The 25,176-nt window shown below is 39.0% G+C and overlaps 9 protein-coding genes across 9 annotated transcripts; 2 read left to right on the top strand and 7 right to left on the bottom strand.

The window, feature by feature from the left end:
* Nucleotides 1-14: 14 nt before the first annotated feature.
* On the bottom strand, nt 15-4,920 carry BBOV_III011070 (uncharacterized protein). The gene has a single exon (XM_001612177.2). The coding sequence runs from the start codon at nt 4,858-4,860 to the stop codon at nt 85-87; it is 4,776 nt and encodes a 1,591-aa protein (XP_001612227.1). The 5' UTR covers nt 4,861-4,920; the 3' UTR covers nt 15-84.
* A 260-nt stretch (nt 4,921-5,180) lies between these two features.
* On the bottom strand, nt 5,181-6,944 carry BBOV_III011080 (ribosome biogenesis GTPase family protein). Its single transcript, XM_051767655.1, has 6 exons — nt 6,619-6,944; nt 6,196-6,442; nt 5,955-6,161; nt 5,491-5,826; nt 5,274-5,443; nt 5,181-5,239 (listed from the first exon to the last, which is right to left on the bottom strand). The coding sequence occupies exons 1-6, from the start codon at nt 6,792-6,794 to the stop codon at nt 5,188-5,190; spliced, it is 1,188 nt and encodes a 395-aa protein (XP_051623558.1). The 5' UTR covers nt 6,795-6,944; the 3' UTR covers nt 5,181-5,187.
* A 71-nt stretch (nt 6,945-7,015) lies between these two features.
* On the top strand, nt 7,016-8,430 carry BBOV_III011090 (uncharacterized protein). The gene has a single exon (XM_001612179.2). The coding sequence runs from the start codon at nt 7,095-7,097 to the stop codon at nt 8,388-8,390; it is 1,296 nt and encodes a 431-aa protein (XP_001612229.1). The 5' UTR covers nt 7,016-7,094; the 3' UTR covers nt 8,391-8,430.
* A 328-nt stretch (nt 8,431-8,758) lies between these two features.
* Nucleotides 8,759-12,670, bottom strand: BBOV_III011100 (HECT-domain (ubiquitin-transferase) family protein; the record flags this gene model as incomplete). The annotated part of the gene is made up of 2 exons (XM_001612180.2): nt 8,759-9,126; nt 9,164-12,670. 2 exons carry the CDS (start codon nt 12,668-12,670, stop codon nt 8,878-8,880), a joined length of 3,756 nt encoding a protein of 1,251 aa, XP_001612230.1. The 3' UTR covers nt 8,759-8,877.
* Nucleotides 12,671-13,161: 491 nt separating this feature from the next.
* BBOV_III011110 (uncharacterized protein) lies at nt 13,162-17,546 on the bottom strand (the record flags this gene model as incomplete). The annotated part of the gene is made up of 3 exons (XM_001612181.2): nt 13,162-14,482; nt 14,519-15,236; nt 15,271-17,546. The coding sequence occupies 3 exons, from the start codon at nt 17,544-17,546 to the stop codon at nt 13,241-13,243; spliced, it is 4,236 nt and encodes a 1,411-aa protein (XP_001612231.1). The 3' UTR covers nt 13,162-13,240.
* Nucleotides 17,547-17,949: 403 nt separating this feature from the next.
* Nucleotides 17,950-19,469, bottom strand: BBOV_III011120 (replication factor A2 family protein). The gene is made up of 4 exons (XM_001612182.1): nt 19,343-19,469; nt 18,372-19,006; nt 18,205-18,337; nt 17,950-18,170 (listed from the first exon to the last, which is right to left on the bottom strand). Exons 1-4 carry the CDS (start codon nt 19,407-19,409, stop codon nt 18,067-18,069), a joined length of 939 nt encoding a protein of 312 aa, XP_001612232.1. The 5' UTR covers nt 19,410-19,469; the 3' UTR covers nt 17,950-18,066.
* Nucleotides 19,470-19,794: 325 nt separating this feature from the next.
* BBOV_III011130 (uncharacterized protein) lies at nt 19,795-22,540 on the top strand. The gene has a single exon (XM_001612183.2). The coding sequence runs from the start codon at nt 19,885-19,887 to the stop codon at nt 22,498-22,500; it is 2,616 nt and encodes an 871-aa protein (XP_001612233.2). The 5' UTR covers nt 19,795-19,884; the 3' UTR covers nt 22,501-22,540.
* A 12-nt stretch (nt 22,541-22,552) lies between these two features.
* Nucleotides 22,553-23,783, bottom strand: BBOV_III011140 (WD domain G-beta repeat family protein). The gene is made up of 8 exons (XM_051767371.1): nt 23,670-23,783; nt 23,534-23,631; nt 23,413-23,497; nt 23,306-23,378; nt 23,203-23,272; nt 22,814-23,164; nt 22,695-22,778; nt 22,553-22,661 (listed from the first exon to the last, which is right to left on the bottom strand). The coding sequence occupies exons 1-8, from the start codon at nt 23,777-23,779 to the stop codon at nt 22,555-22,557; spliced, it is 978 nt and encodes a 325-aa protein (XP_051623559.1). The 5' UTR covers nt 23,780-23,783; the 3' UTR covers nt 22,553-22,554.
* Nucleotides 23,784-23,791: 8 nt separating this feature from the next.
* On the bottom strand, nt 23,792-25,099 carry BBOV_III011150 (putative translation initiation factor E4). The gene is made up of 6 exons (XM_001612185.2): nt 24,834-25,099; nt 24,658-24,798; nt 24,505-24,623; nt 24,056-24,233; nt 23,898-24,020; nt 23,792-23,861 (listed from the first exon to the last, which is right to left on the bottom strand). The coding sequence occupies exons 1-6, from the start codon at nt 24,951-24,953 to the stop codon at nt 23,814-23,816; spliced, it is 729 nt and encodes a 242-aa protein (XP_001612235.1). The 5' UTR covers nt 24,954-25,099; the 3' UTR covers nt 23,792-23,813.
* Between the last annotated feature and the right edge of the window lie 77 nt (nt 25,100-25,176).

Genomic DNA, 25,176 nt, shown 5'->3' on the forward strand with positions numbered 1-25,176 from the left:
GAAATGGCAAGACATAGAGTCCATAGCATATTATGTCAAATATAACTTTTAGCGTTAACCTGCAACATCAAATACATTTCACCATTAGTTACGCAGGAACTCAAGAATCTCTATGTAGTGTCGTTCTTTTATGACACCATTTTCCCGTATCACATCGAGATACTTGATGACCGTTTCCTTGAGATAGTGTCGTTTGGGATTGCAACTTAAGATTCCCATAGCGTCTGAGTAGTTTCTGTGAACTAGTTTGTCAACCAGTAGATGCACAGTCTCCGCAATATCGGGTTCCAATGACTTGGTAAGAGTCTCCAACTGCTGCGCGAACGATGCATCATTAATCTGTCCTTCCATGGCTCTTTCACTAGCATCGTGTCGGTTTACAGGTACAGATTCTGTGGTAGATTCAAGACTATGATCCTCTGATTCCGAAGGATAAGGCTCCAATTTCAAATGCGGGTCAGTCAATTTGACCAAAAGTGAACATGCATCCTCCCGAGAGCAAGCGCCACTATTGACCAGCATTGTAAATACAGTGTCACTCTCCTTTGCATTGAGACTTAAATACTTCATCATGAGATACTGCTGATCTTCATTCAACATCACCTGCCAATTCAATGTTAATGGAACTGATAAAGGCATATCCATACCCATTTTTTTCAATCCCTTTTCTATCTGGTCAAATTTATGCTTGCACCAAACTGTACGAAATAATGCATTGTGCGCCATCTGTAAAATACGTTCTCCTATAGCAGAGGTTCCCGTGGGATCTACCTTGCTAGCCTCCTGGTAGTCGTTCTTCGTTATTTTCCAGTTGACAAAATGCTTGGCAAATGATTTCAACGCCTGGTATTCCTCAAATGGATTGCATAATTTCGCATCTTTGGACGGTAAGTGGATCTTCGAACGTCCCTCCAAAATCTCGTCAACGAACTCATCAATCTCCATATCCAATAGACTATTACCACTTCCACCAGCCGGTCGAACGTCAGATGCCTTCTTTAGTGAATTAATGAACTTATCATTAGCATCTCCTTTGCCAGATGATTTTGCCTTCAAACGAGCCTCCCGACTCAGTGGAAGCAATCGACTTTTAATCAATTGCTGTTGCTTGGCGTGGAATCTTTGAAACGAACTTTTATACGGTAATCCAAAAATCTTAAGACAATCCATCTCGACATTATGGGTAGTAGTGCTGAACGATAAGTTAACCATTTGGACCATCATCTGAAGGAACAGTAATTTAGCATTCCATAACATATTGTTTATCTTGATAGTTGGTGGAGATGTAGTATGCATACATTCAACCAGCACTGACAGGTCATTCACCTCATCGACAAATTCAATACGCACATTAGATGGAAGACTATCATTAAACAAGCTGCGATTATATACCCGATACACTGCTTCCGTGAATAGCGACCTTTCCTCACGGTTTAACGTATATTTATCCTTGTGTATATCTACACTGCAGGCGTGAACTACAGTGTCAGAATCGACGGGTTCTTTAGAAACATCCTTTTGTGTCTCACTTGGCGGTGCTTCAGCAGCAGGGGTAGCTTCGACTTCCTTCTTATCATCGCCTATGTTGCCAGAGTCCATATATTGATTCACTATTTCATCATCCTTGTTGTTGCGTCGTAATTCAGCTGGTAGACCGCAGTTGTTAACGCCAATAATTGTGTAATCAAGATTGCATTGCTGTTGAGCAGCTTCTTCCGGCTGGCAGCGTGCAAGGTTGTTTGTAGCTTCTGTTATACCTTCAGTTAAATCAGAAGCTGATATAAGTCCATGCTTTGTTGCCTGTTCACGTAGCTCATCAAAAGCGCATTCTACGACCTTGAAGAATTCAACATTAACTAATGCGTTCATTTGCTTCCGGTCACTGCTTAACACCTGCCCCCTTTCGTCGTCTAGGCGTTGCGAAATTGTTAATGCATCTTTGAACTTATTCTCAATGATGTTAATGTCGTTAATCCGTAAATGAGATAATGCACCAACGGAACTAGGGTTATTGATAATTGTATAAACAAGGTCATAGTCTCCACTTTGAACTGCATTAATAAAATGCCTAATAGGTAGTATTTGGTGCTCCCATAAGTCTGCTATTTTAGTACGTAGTATCAATTGTTCCATTGTGTTAATTATATTCTTTTCGTGTTCTAATAGAGACCTATAAATTGTATTTAGGCTTGTAGTACGCAGTGGAATATTGAACTTTTTGCCCTTTAAACCAGTTTGCTCCCATAAAGCCATGTCATGCAGATCGTCAAAAAAGAATGGCCAATCACCAGATGTTTCAATGCAATTGGCAATGTGCTGTCGAGTACGACGAGGTATATCGGATTCGATAACATCAGTTAATAAAGCTTGCCCCTTACCACCGAAGTCTGTCTTGTAGCTGCAGCACGTCCTGATAAATAAGTGAAAACACTCTTCTAGTATCAAACGGGCAACTAAAGGCTTGCTTTTTATAACTAATGGGTTAAGCATAATAACCGGAACAGACATAGTATTGGGGCAGTCTACATGCGATGAAAGGTAGTCGTCACCAGCTTCTGGATTGAATATAACCTTCAGGTCTATAGGAAGGCGCCCACCAAAAAGGTTGAAATTGTAGTAGTTCACTAAAAATTGAATTGCAGCAGAGTCATCTGGCGCAACGTTCTCATTTAAATATTCAACCGGGAATGGTACGGGTTGCATTTTAGACTCCTCCTTAACAGAGGCAGCACCAAAGCTGGTAGGGTCCATTGAAGCTTCTTCCTTCAATCCAACAGGATTTATTTCACGTATTAGTAATTCAAGAGGACGTTTACGTAAAAATGTATTATCCAAAGGATGGAAGCCGTTGTGAGATAAGCACCGGCCAATTAGCTTATAAAGAAACAATATGCATTGGATTATGGTAGTATTGGATTTTGCCACAAGTCCAGTTGTTTTTTGCTTGATGAGGTCATCAGGGGTCAATGAAAAATTGACAGCGTAGGCATCAAATCCGCGTATACAATTAAGAGTATCAACGCATAATGAAACTATCCTGTTCTGTATAGTATTCAGTTGCAACGGCTTAAGCGATAACAACTCGTTCATCCCTAATGATAACAAGTTGCCAAATTTATCTAAATCGGCGTTCAACAAACTACGTTGAATATCCTTTATCGGTATCGTAAGATGTCCCTCTTTGTCTCGAGACCAGGCGTAATACGCTGAATCTATTTTCATGCGATCCTTCGGGCCTTGGATGTCTAATTTGGTTGATGAATTAACCGCCTTGGTTTCATTAGTGTTAGATGTATTCGATACAGCGACAGCATCCGTAGAATCAATATCTTCCGATATGTTAGCAGCGTTGGGGTTGACAACTAATCCTGCAGTAACATCGATATTCGACCTTTTTATCTGCTCATCAATAATGGATAGCGATTCTATTGACCTAAGTCTGAATGATATATCAAATAATTCTAAGGCTGTTTTTCTATCCTTGACAGCGAACAAGAGGTCACCTAAACATATGCGATTCTTAAAATAAGAGACTTGATGCACCTCAGGAAACACGTCTGTGGTGTCATTAATATCAAAGTCTGCATTACGCAGAGGTTTTACTGCATTTAAGTTAGGTAATATACTAGACAGGTCAGGGTCTATTCCAATAACGTCTTGCTGGATACAGCTAAAACCGACATTGTCGTGACTAGCAGCATCCGACTCTATAAACTTCATAGCTTCAATAGCTGACGATGCAAAATCTTCACCCATGAACCTTGGACCGTACATATCACAATACAACTTCAACATTGACCTAAATATACAATTGCCAAGAGCTCCACCATAACCTATAAAGTCTTTGGGATATGCAATACATGGGAATGCGACATCATCCTTATTAGTTAAACGGAACATCTCTTGAGTACCATTGTCGATAACCGTATTGTCAGCGTTGAAAATATCATACCAGCTGAAACGCATATCAACAAACTCAGGAAGCTCAGAGCCGAAAGCATTCGTATTGAGATAGTCCCACACCTTAGCAACATACTCCTCAGGTGACTTAACGTTATTTAAAGCAGGATATTTTTTGATAAAAGGGTCAAATTGCTTAGGATTCACTAACTCTTCCCAGTGCCTTAATAAGTCAAGAACCATACGACGTATCCTTCCTTCAATGCTGCGTCGAGCAGTTTCGATTTCAGATGTCTTGCCGTCTTCATGACGTTCCAATCGTGACATAGCACGCTTTGCACTATTCAATATACGGCCGCCAATATAATAAACAAGGCACCTAATGGATCTTATAGCACTGGCAGCATTACGATCCGATTCGTTGGTAATACCTGCAAAACTTCTTGATTTGTGATATTGAAAAATATTTTCACAAGCAATATTTATAGAATCTTTAGCGTTTTGCAATACAACGTCAATGACATCATCACCTTGGAAAAACGCCAACTGCATTTCATCGTATGGGATGGTTGTTATATCCTTGTAGGACACACCTGAAGAAGATTCGCCGGAGCAATCCACTTCTTTAAAATATTTTACCGCTTCACCCAATGCAGGGTCGTGAGCTGATGGCGGCGAAACACCATCATGTAGAGGAGAGAACCTTTTGTAAGCAATTCCATCTTCTACATATTGATCAGTGCTACCCGGTAGATAATCATTAGCTGATGACTTCGCCAAAAGTGGTAGCTTAATTTGATTATTTGATCCATCTATTTGATGGGTTCCATGCTTATTATGTTTCCATTTGGGCGTATTTATCACTTCAATCTTACTTCGGGAGTTTGGTGTAAATCCATACACATATTGATGGAAGACTACCAAAGTAGTACACCATAGGAATAATAATTGTGAAATCATGTAACAGATTGAACTAGATATTTATAATTTTATCCTATATGCGTTTAAAGGTTATATTAATAACAACATCAACTGCAACCCGTGATTAGACAGGGTAAATTATAATAACATATTTAATATATATGGAAATCTAATAAAAAAGGGGTATGTGTTGATTATTTATGTTTCTATGCTTTTACTTCTTGAATATGTGTACTGCAGTGTGTGTCTATTATCAGCAAAGACAGTGCATAGTAGACATTAAACAATCGTCTATTACATTGTTCATGTATTAGTCATACGATATAGCAATGCTGTTTTACACATTAGAGTATCACATTAGTTACATTATAAGCCATGAATCGGCCAATAAGCTGGTCCCAATGGGCCTGGAGGCTCGCTGAAGCATACTGTAAATACAAAGTGGAGCGTACCTAAGTTCAAAATCCGATAAATCCCCGCGTCTCATTATATCACTAAGGTCGTCCATACAAATGCGACCAAATCGTCCTAGCCGGAACTGGTTAATAAAAATGCGATAACAATTTGATGGTTCAATGGTACCATATTTTCGTTCAGCAATTTGAGATATGTGCTCCATTATCTATAGTTATTCAGCCATTGAGTATATTCTATGATATTCATACGTACCTCTGTTACGTCGTCCGTCGGACCTTGCATTCCCAATATATCCACATATTTGAACATACGGTTGCGATTTAAACGATAGAGTATGTAATCAGCGATGTAATCCACACCAGCTCTATGATCATTGACGCAGCCAATAGCAGCTAAAACAAGATTTATTTCAGGGCAATTCATCTTTGGCAGCATGACACCGGGTGTGTCAAAGCAGTATAATTTAGGTTTCTCAGATACAAAGAATGCATTCATGTGCCGTGTACTTCCTGCTTCAGCCGCAGTTGTCGCCTTCGCTTTCGTTAAATTAGTAGATTCCATCATCCCATATCGTGAATGAAATCTTTGCTGTGAATAATTTGGGTGATTGTCAGATTCGTTATGTCAAATTGAACCACAAAGAACATTATATGAACACAATATTTATTGTTATATTCGACCTATGTTACGAACAGGATTAAAAACTTGTAACTTACAGAAAAAGAATATCGTTTTAAAGCGTTGATTATAGAAGATTTCCCAACATTTGGTAAACCAACAACCATCATCCATACTCCCAATGTCTTATATTTCGGAGTAACTTTAGAAGTAACAAAGTCAATGATTTGTGTTATACGTCGTAATCCCAACGCACTGTAGGCTACTGCGTGACGCCCAGTCTTCTCCAATAATTCACAGGATCTCTGAAACACATATAAATATAATGGTCAAACATACCTTTATGTCCTTTGGCAGAACCAAATCACTTTTGTTAAGAACTACCAATCGGGGGATGTGATCTGGATATTCTTCCACAAGTGAGCAATTTGACGATGTTAGTGGAGCTCTTGCATCACGAACCTCCAGTATACAATCGACAGCTTGTTTCTTCTTTCCAATATTCAACTTTGCCTTGGCCATATGAGCAGGGTACCATGTAATGCTCCGGTCAAACGTAAATTCGCTCCTTGGAGTGAATGAATATCTGCATATATTGCGGTAAAAAGCGTTGATAACATAAAGGTGGGACATAAATATACTATAATGAACTCATGATCAATGATGAGCCACAATATACACAGAAATTAAAACACTGAACAAGTAACTGTTACTACAAGTACAATTTATGATCAACATCAGCACTTTTTCTGTGATCCTTACCCATTGTTTGTCGCGAAAGCATTCGTTACATCAGCATTACACGCTCCATTATAAATCACATTCTTGTCAATATCCAAGGACACTGATTTGCGATAAATGAAATCATCCAACGATGGTCCTGTTGGTCTTCCTACCCGTTGCATATATTTCTTTGGCTCTACAGTTTGCGTCGACATCTTAATTCTAATCCAAGCTAACGATACTTCATTGTGATTTTACACATTTATTGTTATTACATTTCGACAGCCATGAGATATCCCGTAATGCTCAATATAAATCGAGGAAGTCTAAATTAACTATTAATAACATATTTTGTTAAAGATGTGTGAATGAATATACTACGTATACGTTTAAGATATATAAAGTTAAATAGAGATCTACACATCAACATAGACCTATCGTTTTGCTATTCCGAACCTTTTAAAATCATTTACATCAATCATTAGAAATATATTATAATGGGTTCCTAGGCAACTATGCCTTCTATCTCTACTGTAGAATCGCTGATTCCAAAGCTTAGGATTTTGTATAGGAATCCATCTCTAAACGAATTGAATTACAATCATCAATCTGCAAATAATTGTATTAAGGAATTTAAGAAGGTCCTAGTAACTTCTATAAAAAATAACTCAATATCAGACGATGCTATTGTATCGGCAGCCGACTGTCTATATGATGTGAAGGCAATAGATGTTGCCATAGGTTCGAAGATATGCAACGTTGTGGAATCTAGGCCTAGTATATATACAAAAGCATTAAAAGGCGGAATCTTGTGGTCATTTTATCTCGCAGCTACTAACAATTGCCGTAGGAAAAAGGTGATCAAATCTTCTTGTTCTTCAACGTTGGATGCCTTCCTCGATTATTTGACAGATGTACGTAATGAAGGGAATCATGTGGACAAAATAGAATATCACCTTCGTGATCTGAAAATCATAAGTAAATGTTATATTCTGCCAGTAGCTACACTTGCTAGATTGGAACAGTCCTTATTAGACGCACGTGATGTATTATCCGATTGCATGAAGCATTCTAATTTGGTTTGTAAATATATTCTTGCTTTAATTTCATTAAACGTGCGAAACGCAAAAGTAATAGAAGACGCCGTTAGGTGGTTTATTGAGGCCGCATCGCACAACAATGTACTGGAAACAGCGGAAATAACTAAGGTCCTATTGACATTAAGTGAATGCCATGTTGATGCCAAAGACGGTAGTTGCAGGGCCATATACTATCTAGTGAATGAATTATTAAGGCCCCCTGAGTTGCTATTAAAAAGTCCATCAGCTTTATGTAAACTCTATGTGGCTTCCTGTAGGGTATCGGGTAGGAACAAAAATCTAGATAAATCTCGAGTATCAGATGATGGAGTTGAATATATAGCACAAGTATCAAATCAGTTGCTTGTATATTGTTGTCGTATCCTTGATCGTTTCAGTGCACAGAATCTACTGGTGTTATATAATTCACTGTCACACCACGTTTTACGTGACAGGGAGAAATCTTCCTTTTCAGTTGAAATTCCGTCTTATATCAAACTTATTGATTCCGAAATTAACTCAGCACTTATGCTAGACGCATCAATAGATCGTGGCAAAGTGGGATCTACAGTTTCGTTGTATGATCGTTATGATCTTCTAACAATATATCGGGCGGCGATGAGATTAAGCAGTTTTGGCGAACTAAATGACTCATCTGTTGCAAAAATGACAGCTAGGCTGTTAAATGAACGTTTTTCTGTTGATATAAACAAACCCGACAATAATACATAATATATATAAACCATAGTTAAGTATACAATATCCCATATAATCAATAGAGTTTCAAACTTACTGTTTAATGGTGATGTGGGCTTATAATAGTGCACGAGAATATCACTTTGTAATGCCAATTGGATTGGTAATATTAATTTTGATTATATCATAGCATGAGACCACTGATGTAGTTTAGTCTATACTTCCTTCATATGTAGGGAACAAGAAGAAATATATGCATACACGAATCTATTGACATGGGCACATGATTACAACGCTGTCAACTTATCTAGATGATATGTTGGTTTTAACACCGTCTGTTATCAATATAATAATTTTTATTGTTAGTAATTTGGATGGGGTATGACGAGACCTGGCAGAAACGGTTTCTAAACGGTTACAGAGTAAATAAAGATTGCTGCATTAGATTACAGTTGTTTGTGATGTAGCATCGTTAGCACTACTGTATTTCGTGAAATATATAGGGGAAATGCTAGATTGCCATTCACCCTAGACCAAAGCCTTTTGACATGGTCATAGCATCCATGAGTTTCGATCTAAGAAGAGACTTTGTGTCATATTCGGGCAGTTTTAACAAGTTGGTGCATGTTGCCGCCGTAGGAAGGTTATCCTGAATCAAGTCACGCGTGATGCAGAATGGCGGGTTAAGCTGCTTGAATCCCATCAAGGGAGGACGCCTGCAGGAAGTAACAAACCACAGGAAAGTGCGCCTTTCCTCTTCATCAAAATCATTCTGTATAATGTATAAATGTTTATAATACTAAACATACCATAAGTTCCCAGAACCAAACTATCACGTTAGAATATGAGGTGTAGCCACCAGAATATGTTGTGTTTTTACGCATATCATTTATATCAACTGCATTGTCTGCACCTGATATAACATGGACAAGCTCATGGGGAGTGAACATCTGAATCCAATCAAGAGGTATTAATTGACAGAATCCTGAGAGAAATGCCGTAGTTTGTTCCTTAATTAGCGTATTGCATTTAAAGTGGGCAAATTCAAAAAGGAATCTATCAACATTTTCAATAGTTACCTGAATATCTGACCCTCCTGGTATGATATCCAGCTGTTCTGAACCTCCACAGGATGATACTGTAGTTGTAAAAGTTAGGCCGAGACTCTCAATATCTTCGGCGGACATTTCTCGCAATGATAGCAAGTGACGATATAAATCCGGGTCGTAAAATTTAATTTCGTATAATCTGTTGCGTATGTTCATCATGATATTTGCTAGCATCCTAGATGGTACTTGTTCGATGAGTATATGCTCATATACTGCCTTGCCTATTACCTTCCCGACAAATTTAAATATGGAGAGGTGGTCACCGTGAAACATAGCTGAATTAGGTGACGGTAAAAACGATTGGTCATATGATGTTTCTCCAAATAAACCATATTCCGGGTCCAAAATAATACTGCATAGATGAGATAGAAATTCCTTGAAGAGACCGCCGCCATCAACTCCCTCTTCTCTCACTCCAGTTTCATCCATGAATATTACCCGAAACTGCTGCTTCAGTTGAGTCGCATTTAAGCAACCTAGCGTATGCATTCCATCTTCTACAATGTGTGATCGTCTGATGAGATATGGATTAGTTGTAAAATCTGGTGCATTATCCCTGTATAACGCCTTATCGTTGTCTACATAGGCCATAAATATCTTCAATCTAATGTCGAACGATATGCTTTGCGGTACGTATCTTAAAATCTTAAGAAGAGGTGCATCAAGCTTGTTATTTTTCACTAGATTCAACAAGGAACCCTCAAGATCGTGGATTACTAATGGGTGAGGACCTTCGTTATTCTGACTAAGATACCTCATGCTAAAACGTTTTGCTATGTTTCCCCACCAATCCGAATCAGATATCTGGGATAATATCGGGACGTGAAATAATTCATTAACCTCCAAGTCAACTCCACATGAACAAAACATGTTGCAGGGGAAACGATCATTCAGTTCGTACTCAATTTTGTGGGTTACCTTTAAACATTGGTTGTGATAAAGGTAGATAGAGTTCAGTACATTGGATATTAAATACGCTTCATCACGATTAAACAACACTTCAGATATCTTATCAAATGTGTACGTATCTTCTTCTTCAAAAATTAGAATACATTCAATCAACCTGGCAAATATTATCCACAAATCTGAAATGACGCTGCTTATAGAAAATCCAGAACGTAAATTTACGATGAACTCACGATATGAAGCTACACAATACTCAAATAAACGCTGCTTAAAACACTTTAATAATCCTTTGTTATACAATTCCATGACACTATTCTCCTGTAACAAATAGGGTTCATCATGTTTGTCGCTGTCATCCATGCAATCGGTAACATATAAGGCATGGCATAAAAGCAGCTTCTCAATATTTGCAGTGAAATACAGCCGATTCCTTACAGGAAACATCAACAATAATATAATAGTTGCAATGGACGTATTGTGATTAAATATTTGGAATATATGACTCAAGGCTTGCTTGTCATCACTGTTGAGCCTATCGGGAATAAGTCGTTCATTGTTGACGAATTGCGAGGATAGCAGTGCCAAAGATAAAACAGAAGAAATCCATTCTTTATCGCGATCATCAAGATTTATTTTCTCCGCAAGTCTAATTACAAGCATCATATTACGGAATACTACTTCAAATGCGTATTCGCCATGTGCTTGCTGTCTCCTGTCATCATGACGTAACCCACCAGACACCATGTATTGAGATCGCGAATAAATGTCACTATCTCCCGATGAATCATTCATTGTCTTTGTTGTATCGCAGCATATAATATATCGAATCATTGCCAGAAACTCCGTAGAGGCTAGTATGGCATCAAGTTGAGCTTGCAAATTTGTGTCAATTTTTTTCCATGTAGTAGTGTTCAACGTTACTCGCGCAGGCAAATGCAACTTTAAATAATTCCGCATATGTTCTAAAATACGAACGTGCTTACTATGTGGTACACTGCCATCCTTCATTTCCACACCTCCGATGAAACAGCAGTCATCAACAACATGAGGTTTGCAATCGATACCACAAAACCCACGTATAAAATCATAATACATTGTAGACTGCATAACATTGCGTAACAAATGTGGTACATGGGAGACGATACTCATCGGAACAGACCACACGCTCTGTATTAATTTAAATGCCTGATCTTTTGTATAACATATGCGACGTAGAGTACGTGAAATGATTAATAAGGCACTTAAGCCTTCTACATGGTCTTCACAGGATAGCAATGCACGCCTCATCATACTTGGGTACCATTTTGTTGAAATGACCTGATCTTTATCAATTGTACTCAGTAAGTTGGTAGGTAGCAATCTGAGCACCGCTGCCATGAAATATGTAATCTCCAATTCGTAAGGAGATAAAAATTCAGTATTTAAATAGAGCGGCCCACCGGATATACGAAGCTCATCATCAATGTTATTACTGATAGAAGGCATTTTCCCTTTATGAGCATCGTTAGTTAATAGATCACCCTCTCTAATGGATTGGTTATAAGAAGAGTGATGCAATATTCTAGTACACGGAACATCAGAAAGAGAATAAGCCGAATACGCTCGTTCCATGGTTGATGATGTTGGATCCATACAATTGGCATTATCTTGTGAATTTTTTTCACGAGCCTTTTTATCCAACAAAATAATTAGCCGTAGAAACCCAGTACAAATTGTTATTAGATCCATCCTCAATGAAGGATTTATAAAAACATTGTCTGCATTTTGGTCATCTTGGGAAATGTAATACCAACTATTAAACATAGTTAGAGTTTCACGTAAATAGGTAGAATAATCATTTTCCATATCATATTTTGTGATTGAGCATACCAATTGCATCAATCTACAAATAGGATGTCGAGTAACCTCATTGGGATATGTCCTATCAGCCGATATTGTAGGATCGAACTCGTTCTCTCCGAAATTAGGACATTGATGAATATCTTCATCATTCTGATTATGCTTCTCTAGCACATTATGTATTTTTCGGCGTCTAGTTACCGCATCCGTTGCATCAAAAGGCAAACTATTTCTTGCTTCGTTTAACAAATTAGGCAATTCTTCACCAATTTGTTGAAGGCTGGACTTTACCAGTTTAAGTCTCCTTAAAAATTTCAATATAATCTTCGCTGCGCGTTCTCTTTCATGTTGTAATGATAAGAATCCAAACTGCTGTCTTCGGAAGGTACGGGTCTTGCCTAATCCGGATGACCCAGAAAGGCTAACAACCCGTTTAGGCCCTATGGAGCCGTCAAACAACATCTTTAATGAAAATGTTTATAATGTCATCTTTTCATTTTTTAAATCAGAGTGTGTATGGCGTATAGGGTGTAATGGCCACAAGGGTCAGGCACATACACATTAGTATAATTTGTATAGATAATTATACAACGGTCATCTATACCATTAAATATACATAATCTTGCCATTTTCGGTCTTCTTGTGAACACTCGTAACCTGGATTGCGCCTATTGTTACTAGTACACATGCAAAATCCTCGAATTTGTTTCCTTATATTGGTTTATGTTCAAATATGATGATATTACGACAAGCACATATGTAGGACTTAACTATAGTTAAGTTTTACGTATTACCTTTTCTCTTTATTCACCTCCATTGTTAATCTTAATATTTAACGAGACATTTTTAGTACAAATAATTAATCTACAGTGAATGTGCTATCGTTTAATATCTACAGTACATGTGTTCTAATAGCATCTATATATTTATATAATTCATTATTAAAAAGATCTAGGTTAAGCTATCAAGGGTGTTCTTAACCATCAAACGTTTATTAGTTAAAATGGAATGACGATATTATTCCTGTGAAGGTTAAACGCCATAGCGTTTAGCAATTGCTTCTTCCACTCCTAATTCGAGTAGTTTGTTGATAACTTCCCGGGTGGTTCTCTTTTCCTTCTTAACGTGTTTGATTCTAGTAAAGCTGCCATGTGCAGGTTCGGTATTCGAGCATGGATCCATTGTGAAGATATTGTGTTCGTTAAGCTGCTCTTCTGTGAGTCCTGGTGTTGCAATGGATCCATGTATTCTGATGGTGACTAACGATGGGAAGAATTCGTTGGCTACAGTTACAAAATCCTGTAAGATTTTATTGCTGAAATTGTTACCTTCCAATTCCAAGATTTCCAAGTGCGGTATAGATTTTGATTCCTTTGGCTCATGTATCGCATTAATCACAGCTTTTAAAAATCGATCTCCCAATTGGCATCTGTTCATGCAGACTTTCACTGCTTTCCCCTTTAAGCAAACATTAATGAATAAATCAGCAGACATTCTGCAATCTCCCAGGGGGTTATCACTTATATTATATACACTGCAAACTACCAACGGCAGCAGTGCATTAAACACAAGCGGTGAAGCATCGGTTAAATTGATCTCGTTGAAGGAGAAATCTAACCTATCTAGGTTTAATCCTGCAAACAGATATTGATCAAACGTCAGTTGTTGTGCAGTTAACTTCTTGTTACAAAAATCCATTACTCGTAACATTGACTGTGAGTTAAGACTAGCAAAAAACTTTATCCATAACTCCTTATCGTAAGGTAAGTCATATAGTACAAGATGCGAGGCGTCATATCTGCTACAAAATGAAAGTATATGCTTCGATATAAAACACCCGTAATGCTTCCTGAGATGTTTAACATAAACAATACCAGCAATGGTACGACTAATAACTTCGAACCATCTTTTTGTTGCAGCATCCGAATAGGCTCTTACTAACATACGTACTTCATGGTTAGACTCTGTGTCATTGGGGATTTCATCTTTGTTTTTCTTATACCATGTTGCATTCACAAGCCTTGGTTTATTTCCTATAACGTGTAACCACCTGAGATCATTCATATGTGCTATACTGCATGATGTAACGAAGACGATAAATGCAATTGATCCTGGTTGGGGTTTGCCTTTACTTTTCTTTTTCTTCGATAGTGTATACATTACGAGGTAGGGCGGTCTATATTCAAAGAACGCGTGTTTCTTTGCCAAGACGTATTGCTTATCTCGTGGTCGACATAGCTCTCTTAGTCTTCGGAACGGTATTTTCAATAGACCCTGGAGATATTAAAGTAGCTATTTTGTAAAACATACCTCTCTAGCTGATATAAGTCTTCCGCAGTATAATGCTCCCAGGCTATGTATGGCTTCTTTGCTGTGTACATCCATGAAATTCTCTAATTTGTATTCGGGGAAGAGCAAGTGAGCATCCGACGTTGCCACCCTCAGTCTGCTGAATGGGTGCTTCATTAAATAGTGCAACGTTGAATCTGATGCCTCAACTTCCCTCACATCAACAATCACTCTGTCTGCCACTGTAAGAATCTTATTGATTGATGATAACGCCTGCTGTATACTGTCATGTAGTGTACATTGCCGCAAACTCAAATATTTTAGGTGCCCACTGGTGAATAAACCGGGCAATTTCAAAATGCCATCAGATGACAATTCATTACCGTCTAGGTAGAGCCGTTGCACCTTTGTCTTGTTTATAAACTGTACGAATTGATCCATATTATTGGCTAAATGCAATGCATTGTGCGATAATATAAGTGTATGAATGAAGCAATCCCATATGTTGCAAAAGTCCGCTAAGTCGTCGTCCTTTAATAGCCTATGCGATACGTCCAATATGATCAAAGGTGAGTTAATATATGATTTCAAAATGGACTTCTCCAGATGACTATTGAACTCTAATCCAGAAAGATCAACTTTTCGTAGATTGGGGTAATGTATCAAATCGAGGTTGCTACTGTATAAGTGTAATTTATGTTCGTTTTCCAACAAATCAATATAGGATTTTAATTTTTGCCTGATCAGATATAAATACTGACTTAATAACTTACCTTGATGTAATAGCTGCCCACCACTTGGATATATCTATATCTTCTGCTACTAGTTTTATAAAAATGCCCGCATCTTCTGAAGTTGTCTCTGATGAATTTACACCCCTTAGGGTATAGTTAAGTCCATTAAGCCGCAGCATTGCTTCAGTGGATTTATTTTTACGTTTAGGCGGCGTGCATGTGAACGATGCATCGATATGTACTGTTAATATTGGTTCCTTATCCACTGCTCCAGCAGCTGATACAAACGATCCTCTGAGGTTGTAAACTGATATTTTATCTCCCACCAATTCACAATATACTGTTGCGCAATTATTCGGTATTATCTGGGACATATTTTCGTCTATTACCGTCACAACTCCGTAATACTCAACAACATCATCATGGTAGTTTAACTCCCAAGTTTTAGCAAGTGTCCTATCATCAGCAGGTATATGTACATCTTCATGTACGCTGAAATAACTCGATAACGATACGCTAGAATAGGTGTATACACTTGCATCATCATCCTCAATAAGAGTTCTACGAGGTTCATCTACATCTGTGCCATCCACTGGATGTAGCACCTGTACTGTGTCTAATATTTTTCGTAGGGTAATCCGCATCATTCCATCGACCGGCATGCCACTATCAGTTGATGTAGAGATTGCAGTTTTGTTTCTTATATAAAGCTTATCCTTACCCATTTTCAAACAAATTAGATGCTTCAAGGTTCTCAATATAGTAGGTGGGCAATCTGGCTTTTTACGCAGAACCACATATTTAGCTATTAATTCATCCAATGACATATCTGTGTCATAATACTCTTCTTCATGTTGTTCTTTATACAGCATTTCACTACGCTTGTCAAGTCCATGTACATCGTAAAGCTCATCTATACTCAACGTGTATGATTTTAGTGTACTCGTAGTCTCATCAGCGAATGCATCATCTACAGAGTCCCTTGTTGTCGATTTAATAGTGATTCTTGGTGTATCAGCATTTCTATAACCTGGGATTTTAAACTCCTCGGGGCATTGCCATAGTTGTGTCTTTGACGCATATGGGTCAACGACCTTACCGGTCATTGAAACGCATTTATCGAATCCAAACTGCCCTTCATAATCTGCCTTTTGTAATTTGGTTACTTCATTAACAGCCGAAACGACATCTACAGCAGATCCCGGTTTTGTGGGCACCCTAGAAGCAACATGATGCAGGAGTGCTGTGTCAAGTTCTTCGAGGCGCACGGCACCTGGCAAAGCAGAATCCTTCAGCCTCTCAACATTGTATCGCGGACTCGAGCATAGCATATAGGCTTCACCGTGTACCTCTTCATGACGGTACGTTAACAATTCGTCGATTTCTGGATGTCCGTCATATAAGCTAACGTTCTCGTACGTCGTCTGCCTCCTAGGTATATAATCCATATTAACACAATCCGGATTGTATTCAGATTTTTGTGAGTAATATGATCTATGTATACCATCTCCTTTTATATCAATATCAGACGTTAGTCCCAAAGGCATGGGTGCGTGTTTAAGTCCCAAGGAATGTATACATGGAGCATTGTTATCGATAATGCGTCTACCCGACGCACAGTCCGATTCCAACTTAGAGGTTCTCCTGCAAACATCGCAATCATTGCGCTTAAGTGGTAACTTTTTAAGTTGCTCAGCTATATTGCCAATAAGGGGCGGCTCGTGAATGTGTTGGTGCGATGTATCTTTTCCGTAATGTTCATTCCACAAGACGTCTCCATAGTTATTTCCAACAGAGGGCATTACATATTTCCTGCCATCCCAATATTGCAGTTTGGCTAGGTCAGGATGCGTCCCCGTTTTTTTAATACCTAGCTCAGACGTTTTTTCCTGGAAGCCATTAGTAGAACCATTTGAAAGGGCATGGTCAATTGTTGAAGCATCCTTATCTCCGCTATTTGCACTAGCGCTGGTATCTTCTGCTTGTATAACTCTGACATCAGTTTTCCTATTACCTCGCTGGGATTGGGTATGTCCGATAACTTCTGCATCAACAATTCGTTTACAAATACCAACTGCTCCTTTGCTGAATTGTAGAGTTTCTCCAGTAGAAACTACATCTAGATTACGACGTGGCGCATTTCCTGCATTACATGATATACATACTGATGCTCCGGAGTTGCCATTAAGCACCAACTGAGAATGAATATCATTTTCGCATACAACACAGCATATTCTCAAAAACCCTGATGGATCTACTGGTGTCCACAAGCGTTCATGTCGAACATTTCCGTTATATGGAGGTTTCTCCTTCATGACCTTCGCATATTAAAACCTTTGTGGATCTACTGCGTAATAAAGACAAAGTCGGCATAATATAAACAGCAAACGGCCTTAACTCATAATGTAGTGCGTTTCAGCCATATATTTTCCCGATGTGTAGCTTTATTAGGTGTAAATTTTGTACACATAAGAAAAACATACACACATCCATTCGTCAATTAGGTGTTTATTCTTTAATGTGTATCATCCAATATTTGTATATGGTTAGTATTTCATTGATTACATGCTTAGATGTTACTTACGACGTACACCTATGACTGTAGACATCGTTGGTAGGTGACACTAGGCTTATACACACCCAGTAGACAAAACATAAAGAGGTACATACGATGCTATAATAATATCTAATTTGTGAATTATCTGTGATGTGTACATAAATAATGATAACATTATACGTCTTTTGGGTGTAATGATCGTCGACCTCTTTTGGCATACAAGAGTCATATTTTTGACGTGACAAATACTGCGTCGGTATTACCTTATATCGGTGTGTTTATGCATCCGTTGATGCATATGTGTTAGCATCAATAGTCTGGTATACGCTGGCATCCTTTTCAAGCTCAAACAAGACCTTTCTAACATGCTGTTCCGTTATCGCTGTTGAATATGAACTTCCATCGACGTGACTTACATTGGAAATTTCTATGCATATTACATCGTTGTGTAATTTCCGTAACTGTGATCCCGTTTAGATTGCCCTTCCGTGTTTCTTCGGCCAGTGTTCTTGCTATGAATCTCATCAGTGTTATACCTCCATCGGCATCCTGTGGGATGTTATTTTAATCTATCTCAGCTTACCATTTGTGCGGGTTGGTGTTGTACATTCGTCGGTTGTCCAGATGGGATCATATTTTCCATTTGACCCACCACATGGTTATCAATATTGACTACCGGCATTGAATCTATTGGATTAGCCACCTGCATTGTAGAACTTTCTCTCTCGTTTCGTAGGATTAGATTCACCACGTCGAAATGATGCAATGCGAACTCATTTGCTGTATATATTTCCCGTATTTTATATATAACAAGCACCGGGCACTTGACGCTGTAAACTGGGTTATAACTGCCATATACCACAACCATTTTTGTTGTCTGCATCACTCTTTCTAGTTGCTTTTGCCTAAAAGGTGTAAGATTGTTTGTGTGGACATAAACACATGTTATCCTAGCAGTTCCATCGTCGATAACGAATTGTGTATTTTCATCGGTGCACATATATCTCTCCACTCGCCCGAGTATCTTTATGATGTCCGGTATCTTATTGAAAAATGCAATGTAACCTGATTCTTTGTACCACTCATTTACAATCATGCTTATTTTTACAGGCATCAGGGATAAACGTGAAGGTGCTACCTTCTGGTGAGTAGTTGTAGAATCATCGGCAAGGTGATCGGCATCATCATCCAGGAATCCTCCAGCTGTGATGTCGTCCACTGTAACATAATATAGCCAGTTTCACATATATATAGAAATATAATATGAATAGTGGAGCTATCAACTTTGCTTGATACAAATGGCATATGGTCTAGCTATTAATCAACGGTTCAGTAAATGCATTAACAGATGTACTCCCAGGAAACGTAAGATATAAGCATTAGCATGCATTAAGTCGACTCTATACAATAAAACGCTATGGAAACAAACTATCAGCAATCAACATGTATTCAGCAGTAGTACAACATTATACACATACAACTGTAAGCAGCAACAGCTTGACACAAACTACACAGTCAAACAGCTAATAGCCAATACATAGTCACGTAACCTACATTGTTGAATTTCATCCAAATTCCAGTTAGCTCCAAAGGCATCATGATCTCCCAAACCTCCAAACATGGTTAATTCAGTAACCAGTACATAAAAGATGCGATAGTTTATAAATTATATAATATTTGTTATATCTTCATTCGTAGCTATGTGTTGAATGCAGAATCCTGATGATGTTATATTTTAATAGTAGCCTTCCGTCGCTCGACACATACACCAGAGTAGCCCAAATGTTAAAAATATACACACATTGCATACAGCGATTAGATTATATAACGTATCTTTCAGGAATTAGTATTAACCTATAAAGATAATGGTACAATATCTGCTGATCATTCAATAGTATGTTCCAACAAATGGAATCTAACAACATTTGAATTATATGATCAGATCCAGTGATTATATTCAATTATAATAGATACATGTATACAATATCGTATTATTAGTGAAACATAATCACTGTTACGTACTCAATAGTGTTTTAGAGTCAATGCTTTTCTCAATCTAAGCCAAATGCTGCTAAGATGTACTTCTGGTTACATTGATGTATACAATGAAAACTAATATCGCATGGCAGGATAGGTTAGTGGGACTTAAGTCAATATACCCTGCCAATGTCGAAAGTGACGAGGATGCAAAAGCCTACATAAGACATTTGGCTTCCAGTGAAGAAAAAGTTCATGACATCCTGAGTAGCACTGTATCTGACCAGCTATTGGCTGACTTGATACACCTTTTAGAGTTCGAGAAGGATGTACAATTTGACTATGAACGCGGCAATGAATCTCTACTGTACCGAGTTATATCCACGACGCTGTCTATACATTGCATCGCTGGTATGAAAATAATAACTAGACTTTACTTGCGTGGATTTCTTAAGAACATAGTTATATGCATCATATTGTACTATAGGTCTAACTTTAGTGATGATACGACGCTTGACGCAGCATGGAATGGCGGCCAATTGGAGGAATCGAGTGCCACATTAAGGATATGTTCCAGTGTTCTAAGTGTGATGTCTAATAACTTGGCTCGATATGGCAAAAATATTGGATTTGTTGACCGAACAGATTATTACATTTCTCGTCAGGTCGTTATTTTGCTACTGAAGTCACTGCTTGTAGCATCTAATAGTACATACGAGCCTATATTTCAATTATTTCATTTTAGAAGCGCTTCTCGCGTGTCCATCAAAATGCAGTTATTCATACTTGATGTTGTCAAATGGATCAACAAGAAACGAACTATACCTTTAGATCCTGGGTTACAGGAATTTTCATGCCTGGGACTAGTAAAGTATATACTACAGCAACTTTGTCTTCTGTGGACAGAAAAGCTACCCTCGGTTGATAATCGCACTATAGTATCTATAGCAGCTGCCATAATCAAATCGATGGATATCATTTACTCTAACGGTGAAGAGCTTGTGCATTCAGATTTTGAGCATACAGAGATCTATATTACCCAGGGTATAAATAACAAACTGGGACAGTTGGATGTTGTAGTCTCCAAGACTGCCATGTATTTAGCCCACCATTTATCTAAATGGTCCCAAAGGCGCGATTCGATGCTAGGAAACACGAAGCAAGAAACATTAGATATTGATCTGGATCAGTTTGTTGACGAACCCGCGGTATGGTTACCGGTGGCTACCACGGATGTCCTCGAGGAGCTTAACCCCGCTACGGCGGGTATTACTGAAACCCATTCAGTAAATCAGGGAGAAACAACTGCTGAAACATGCCCATCGGTTTCCATACCGGACACTAACCAAATGACGGCTAATACCAACTGTAAAACATCGGGCCACCAAATAGATCCTCTTGTACCATCCAACGACAATTCAAAAGCACTGATAGATGCTATATTTGCTGATGTCCCAGTAGTTCAGCTGGAAGCTGCACCTCCAGTGTCCATTGACCTTTGGACAGATCCACCGCAGCATATACAGCAATGCTATGAGCGTCTTACAGGCACTCCTGTAGTATCAGACGTGGAGGTGGGCAAGCTACTGAACAAACCCTTAAATAAACCACGTGATATGCCCACTGATGCTAGTCGTCGAATGATTGCGCAGACATTGTTTTACTTACCCTCAGTAATAGATCGCAACGAGGCTATATTGGATAGATTTGCAGTATCAGTGTGCGAATACGTATCAAGGATGGATAATCTTAACCTGTATGAGGATTCAATCATCTCATTGATGCACTCTTCAATGCATTCACATGAATCCCTTAGTATGTGGGTACAAATGTTCTCTCACTCTGGTGTCTCCACTCCTGTCAATACTCAGGCACATATCGCACTTATCATAAAATCACTGGTAGTGAAACGCCCTGAAAGAGTCATTGAGTACATTTGCTCCACTATCCCAGACACTGAGTACAGTTTATATCAAAAGATGGTATTGCTCACGTGTTTGCAATCAGGATGTCTTTCCTTGAGTGGAGTTAATGAGGCTCATTTGGGCACTTCGGTAGTAACCCATTTGACACGCGTATCATCAGTAATGGATACAGTGTCTGGAAAGTACACTGTTCCTGCAACTCCGATATGTAATAAGCCACTTCGGATAACTCCTAAAGCTGCTACCTCCGCTTGTAGCATATCATTGTTAAGTGACCAGCTCAACTCAGCCGAGATACAAGAACGAAGCCCCGTAATACCACAAAAGCAGAACGTGCTTATAGAGGAAGTGGATACAGCAGGGATGGAAGATAACAACGTATCGGCACAAGCAGTCATTTCAATACCGTCACCATCGGTTGTTACCTGCCGGAGACAGTCACAGTCCATTGCAGCACCTATCGGTGCAAATAACCACTTTGCTGCTGTGGCCAATATGGCTATATCGTGGTTGTTGGATGCAATTCACAAGTGCATTTTGGCAGAACAAGACTTGAAAGATGCTGCGACTCCACTGTTGGTGTTGTGTATGCTCGATACACTATGCCTTATGTTTCAGTGTTCTGGTGGCAGGGTCTCCCCCGCGGTAATATCCAGTGCACGGGAACTATTATCTGAGGTATACAATACATTACCGAGTGCAGATATATCTGCAATGTTAGTCCGTTTGTGCAAAATCATGGAAGATTGCCATTCGGGGAATATGGGCATTATGGACATGAGTGCTGATCTTGCTATCCAGGAACTCTAGCCAATAATTTTCATTACATTAGACCACGGTATTAGATTGATTTATATTCAAATTTCATTCCAGATCATCGAAGAAACTCGACTCTTCCGTATCACCGTCTAGCAGGCGCTCCACCTCATCGGTTGGTACAATGCAGATATATTCGTAATTGGCGATGAAAGCTAGGTCATATGATTCCGTGGCTGTGTACCTACCTAAAACGCTTGAATCCATATTTAAGCACAGCGAGTCCGTGCTCAAAACGTCAATATCCATCTTGCCAATGCACTTCATTTTACCTGGGTGATGTTTGGACATTAAAATATCAACCAACCCTTTACTTCGTTCGGCAGTAAAGTCGCCACCCTTATGCTCTTGTCGTCACCTCCGACTAACAAAACATCATCGTTGTACGGTAATATTGAATCAAGGCTATGGGCGCCCACCGTCAGTCGGTCGTTTATATCCCCCCAATGGCCATATGAAAACAGACATATATTCCCCGTATTACTTCCACAAACAACTTTCCTTTGATTTTTCATGTAACAGAATGACACGAACTCGTCCTCTACGTTGTCCGACATACTGCGTAGCGATATTTTAGCACTTTTCTTCATTGAAAAGCACGCCAGTTGGTCATCCGATATAGCTAATAAATCATGTGGATCCTTTCCAAGCATGATCCCTGGATGAGTTAAGTGACTTAAGTTACATCTAACAAACCTTCGATGGAGCTTGTGAACTCAGTACACTTGTCTTTGCATGCTGCCTTGGTAACTCTGGTATCCCATAGCTGCTTAATGTATACCATGGAATCTTAACATACCATTATACCACCATCATCATCTCCAGTAGCTATTATATTGTCATTTACTTGGCAAAATGCACTAACTCCAGCGCTGTATCAAGTTACAATGTTGGTATACGTCCTACTCATGTTTCTTGCTACGCCACTTCAACGATCCTTTTTCAATATCCGTTAGTGCAGCCCGCTTATCGGCAGATACTGATATGATATCTAAACAAGGTGGTATACAACTTCATGTGGACATACCAGCTCCTGATTGGCTTATGTCAGCCCTGCGTACCGACTTGCTATGTACGTTGTTAATAGTAGATATGAACGTGAGTTCGGGGTTCTCCCAAGAGTATCTACGGGTACTATAGCTAATTTCATGAGCACGACCTACAACTGCAGCTCTCCGGCGATATTCCCGGAGAGAAGTATGTCGCGGCGCTTATGAAAAGCTACGGTATTAACGTAGAAGTTATTTTTTGTGTAGACGCAATTGTGCGTCATTTTAAGACAAAGTGTGTAATATAAGATGTGTGACTTAATGCCACTTGAGGTCACCTTTAGGAATAACTCCTACAGATCCATCCTGTGATTGATGTGTGAGTTATATGCCAAAACATACCAGGCGACGGGCCATACATGTACCGATAGATTTCATTAACTGTGTCGCATCGTTGGAATCTCCAAGGTTCTGGAACCAGACTTCGATACGTATTACGGGGAATCTTCCCGCAAGTTTGTCAACCTGGGTAGAATGCATTAAAACATAGTATTGCTTACCAAACGCACGCCATTGATCAAATTGGCGTGTGGCATGCTACATCCAATTAAACCTAGCACTATATTGTTCCAATATTCGTCGACAGTGGCTGCACTGACATCGCCTGGCTTGAACCTGTAATCGAAGTGTCCACCATCCTTGTTCATTGAATCTTCCCACATGGGCTCTATTCCATCCCTGTACAGTATGTAACGTGGCTTGGTAACTAATGGAGGCATCAGACCAGTCCATACACAAACTCAGCGGCATAAACAGATGGGTAAACAATAGAAATAAGACTCATTATGCAACTATATGAATACAGTAGCATAGATAACAGAGTATCATAGTATCATAGTATCGTTGCCCATTTGGACGGGAAACCACGTAAGATAGAACGACATCGAACAGCCAATAAAGCATATCACATACAACCGATTCCATGTATCACTAAAAAACGCTAACACACCTGAATACCATGATGGCATCCACTATATGGTTCGAGCCATCAGTACATTCACGAGAGAGGCGTTGCGTTGTAGAAAGCTCACTGGGTTGGGGAATGTTAAACCACAAGTTCCAGAAACTCTGCGGGGCATTAGTACTGAGAAATAAATCATACCTGGACTGAGTCAAATGAAACGAGTGGCTTGGTATAACATTTATAGTCGTTGCTATTTCTTGAGTCTTGCCCCTTTACAATCTGCTCCCATATAACCCATTTGTTCCTGAGAGGCATCGGTGTAGAAATATCCACATTGCTCTGGGTAATATGAATCATTGATAAGTGGAAGATACCGTTTCGAATAACTCCGCCACTCGTTTGAAATCTTCAGATTTCTTGTTGAATGTGAGCATAGGACTAATACTGTCAATTTCTGGTCCGGTACCGGCGTTGCTATCCTTTGGAGCAGTCATTTTATTTTTATTGACTGATATAATTGATCAAGTTCCAAACTTGCCTTGAGATGGCTAAGCTTGGAGAGAGCAATCGCACGCCAAAAACCGTTGACGAGCCGCTTAAAGATCCGTATGAGGATCTTATAATTTATTGGGAATAAAAATCCTAGTGGTTATTGCATAACGCGGAATCCTTATATCGACGTTGCCCCTAAAGGCCCCCATCAATGGTCCAATTTTC

Source organism: Babesia bovis, chromosome 3 (genome assembly GCF_000165395.2).
Source record: "Babesia bovis T2Bo chromosome 3, whole genome shotgun sequence".
NCBI lineage: Eukaryota > Apicomplexa > Aconoidasida > Piroplasmida > Babesiidae > Babesia > Babesia bovis.

Coding starts and splice junctions, on each gene's coding strand:
- BBOV_III011070 (XM_001612177.2), bottom strand. CDS start 4,860: ATGATTTCACAATTATTATTCCTATGGTGTACTACTTTGGTAGTCTTC.
- BBOV_III011080 (XM_051767655.1), bottom strand. CDS start 6,794: ATGTCGACGCAAACTGTAGAGCCAAAGAAATATATGCAACGGGTAGGA. Junction 6,443..6,618: donor GCTTTCGCGACAAACAATGG/GTAAGGATCACA, acceptor CAATATATGCAG/ATATTCATTCACTCCAAGGA. Junction 5,444..5,490: donor CGACGGACGACGTAACAGAG/GTACGTATGAAT, acceptor GAATAACTATAG/ATAATGGAGCACATATCTCA.
- BBOV_III011090 (XM_001612179.2), top strand. CDS start 7,095: ATGCCTTCTATCTCTACTGTAGAATCGCTGATTCCAAAGCTTAGGATT.
- BBOV_III011120 (XM_001612182.1), bottom strand. CDS start 19,409: ATGTTTGGAGGTTTGGGAGATCATGATGCCTTTGGAGCTAACTGGAAT. Junction 19,007..19,342: donor TTTGGATGAAATTCAACAAT/GTAGGTTACGTG, acceptor ATTATGTTACAG/TGGACGACATCACAGCTGGA. Junction 18,338..18,371: donor AACACCAACCCGCACAAATG/GTAAGCTGAGAT, acceptor AACATCCCACAG/GATGCCGATGGAGGTATAAC.
- BBOV_III011130 (XM_001612183.2), top strand. CDS start 19,885: ATGTATACAATGAAAACTAATATCGCATGGCAGGATAGGTTAGTGGGA.
- BBOV_III011140 (XM_051767371.1), bottom strand. CDS start 23,779: ATGACGCACAATTGCGTCTACACAAAAAATAACTTCTACGTTAATACC. Junction 23,632..23,669: donor ATCGCCGGAGAGCTGCAGTT/GTAGGTCGTGCT, acceptor TAGTACCCGTAG/ATACTCTTGGGAGAACCCCG. Junction 23,273..23,305: donor ATGATGATGGTGGTATAATG/GTATGTTAAGAT, acceptor TACATTAAGCAG/CTATGGGATACCAGAGTTAC.
- BBOV_III011150 (XM_001612185.2), bottom strand. CDS start 24,953: ATGACTGCTCCAAAGGATAGCAACGCCGGTACCGGACCAGAAATTGAC. Junction 24,021..24,055: donor TGATCAATGGCGTGCGTTTG/GTAAGCAATACT, acceptor CATTCTACCCAG/GTTGACAAACTTGCGGGAAG. Junction 23,862..23,897: donor CATGTATGGCCCGTCGCCTG/GTATGTTTTGGC, acceptor CATCAATCACAG/GATGGATCTGTAGGAGTTAT.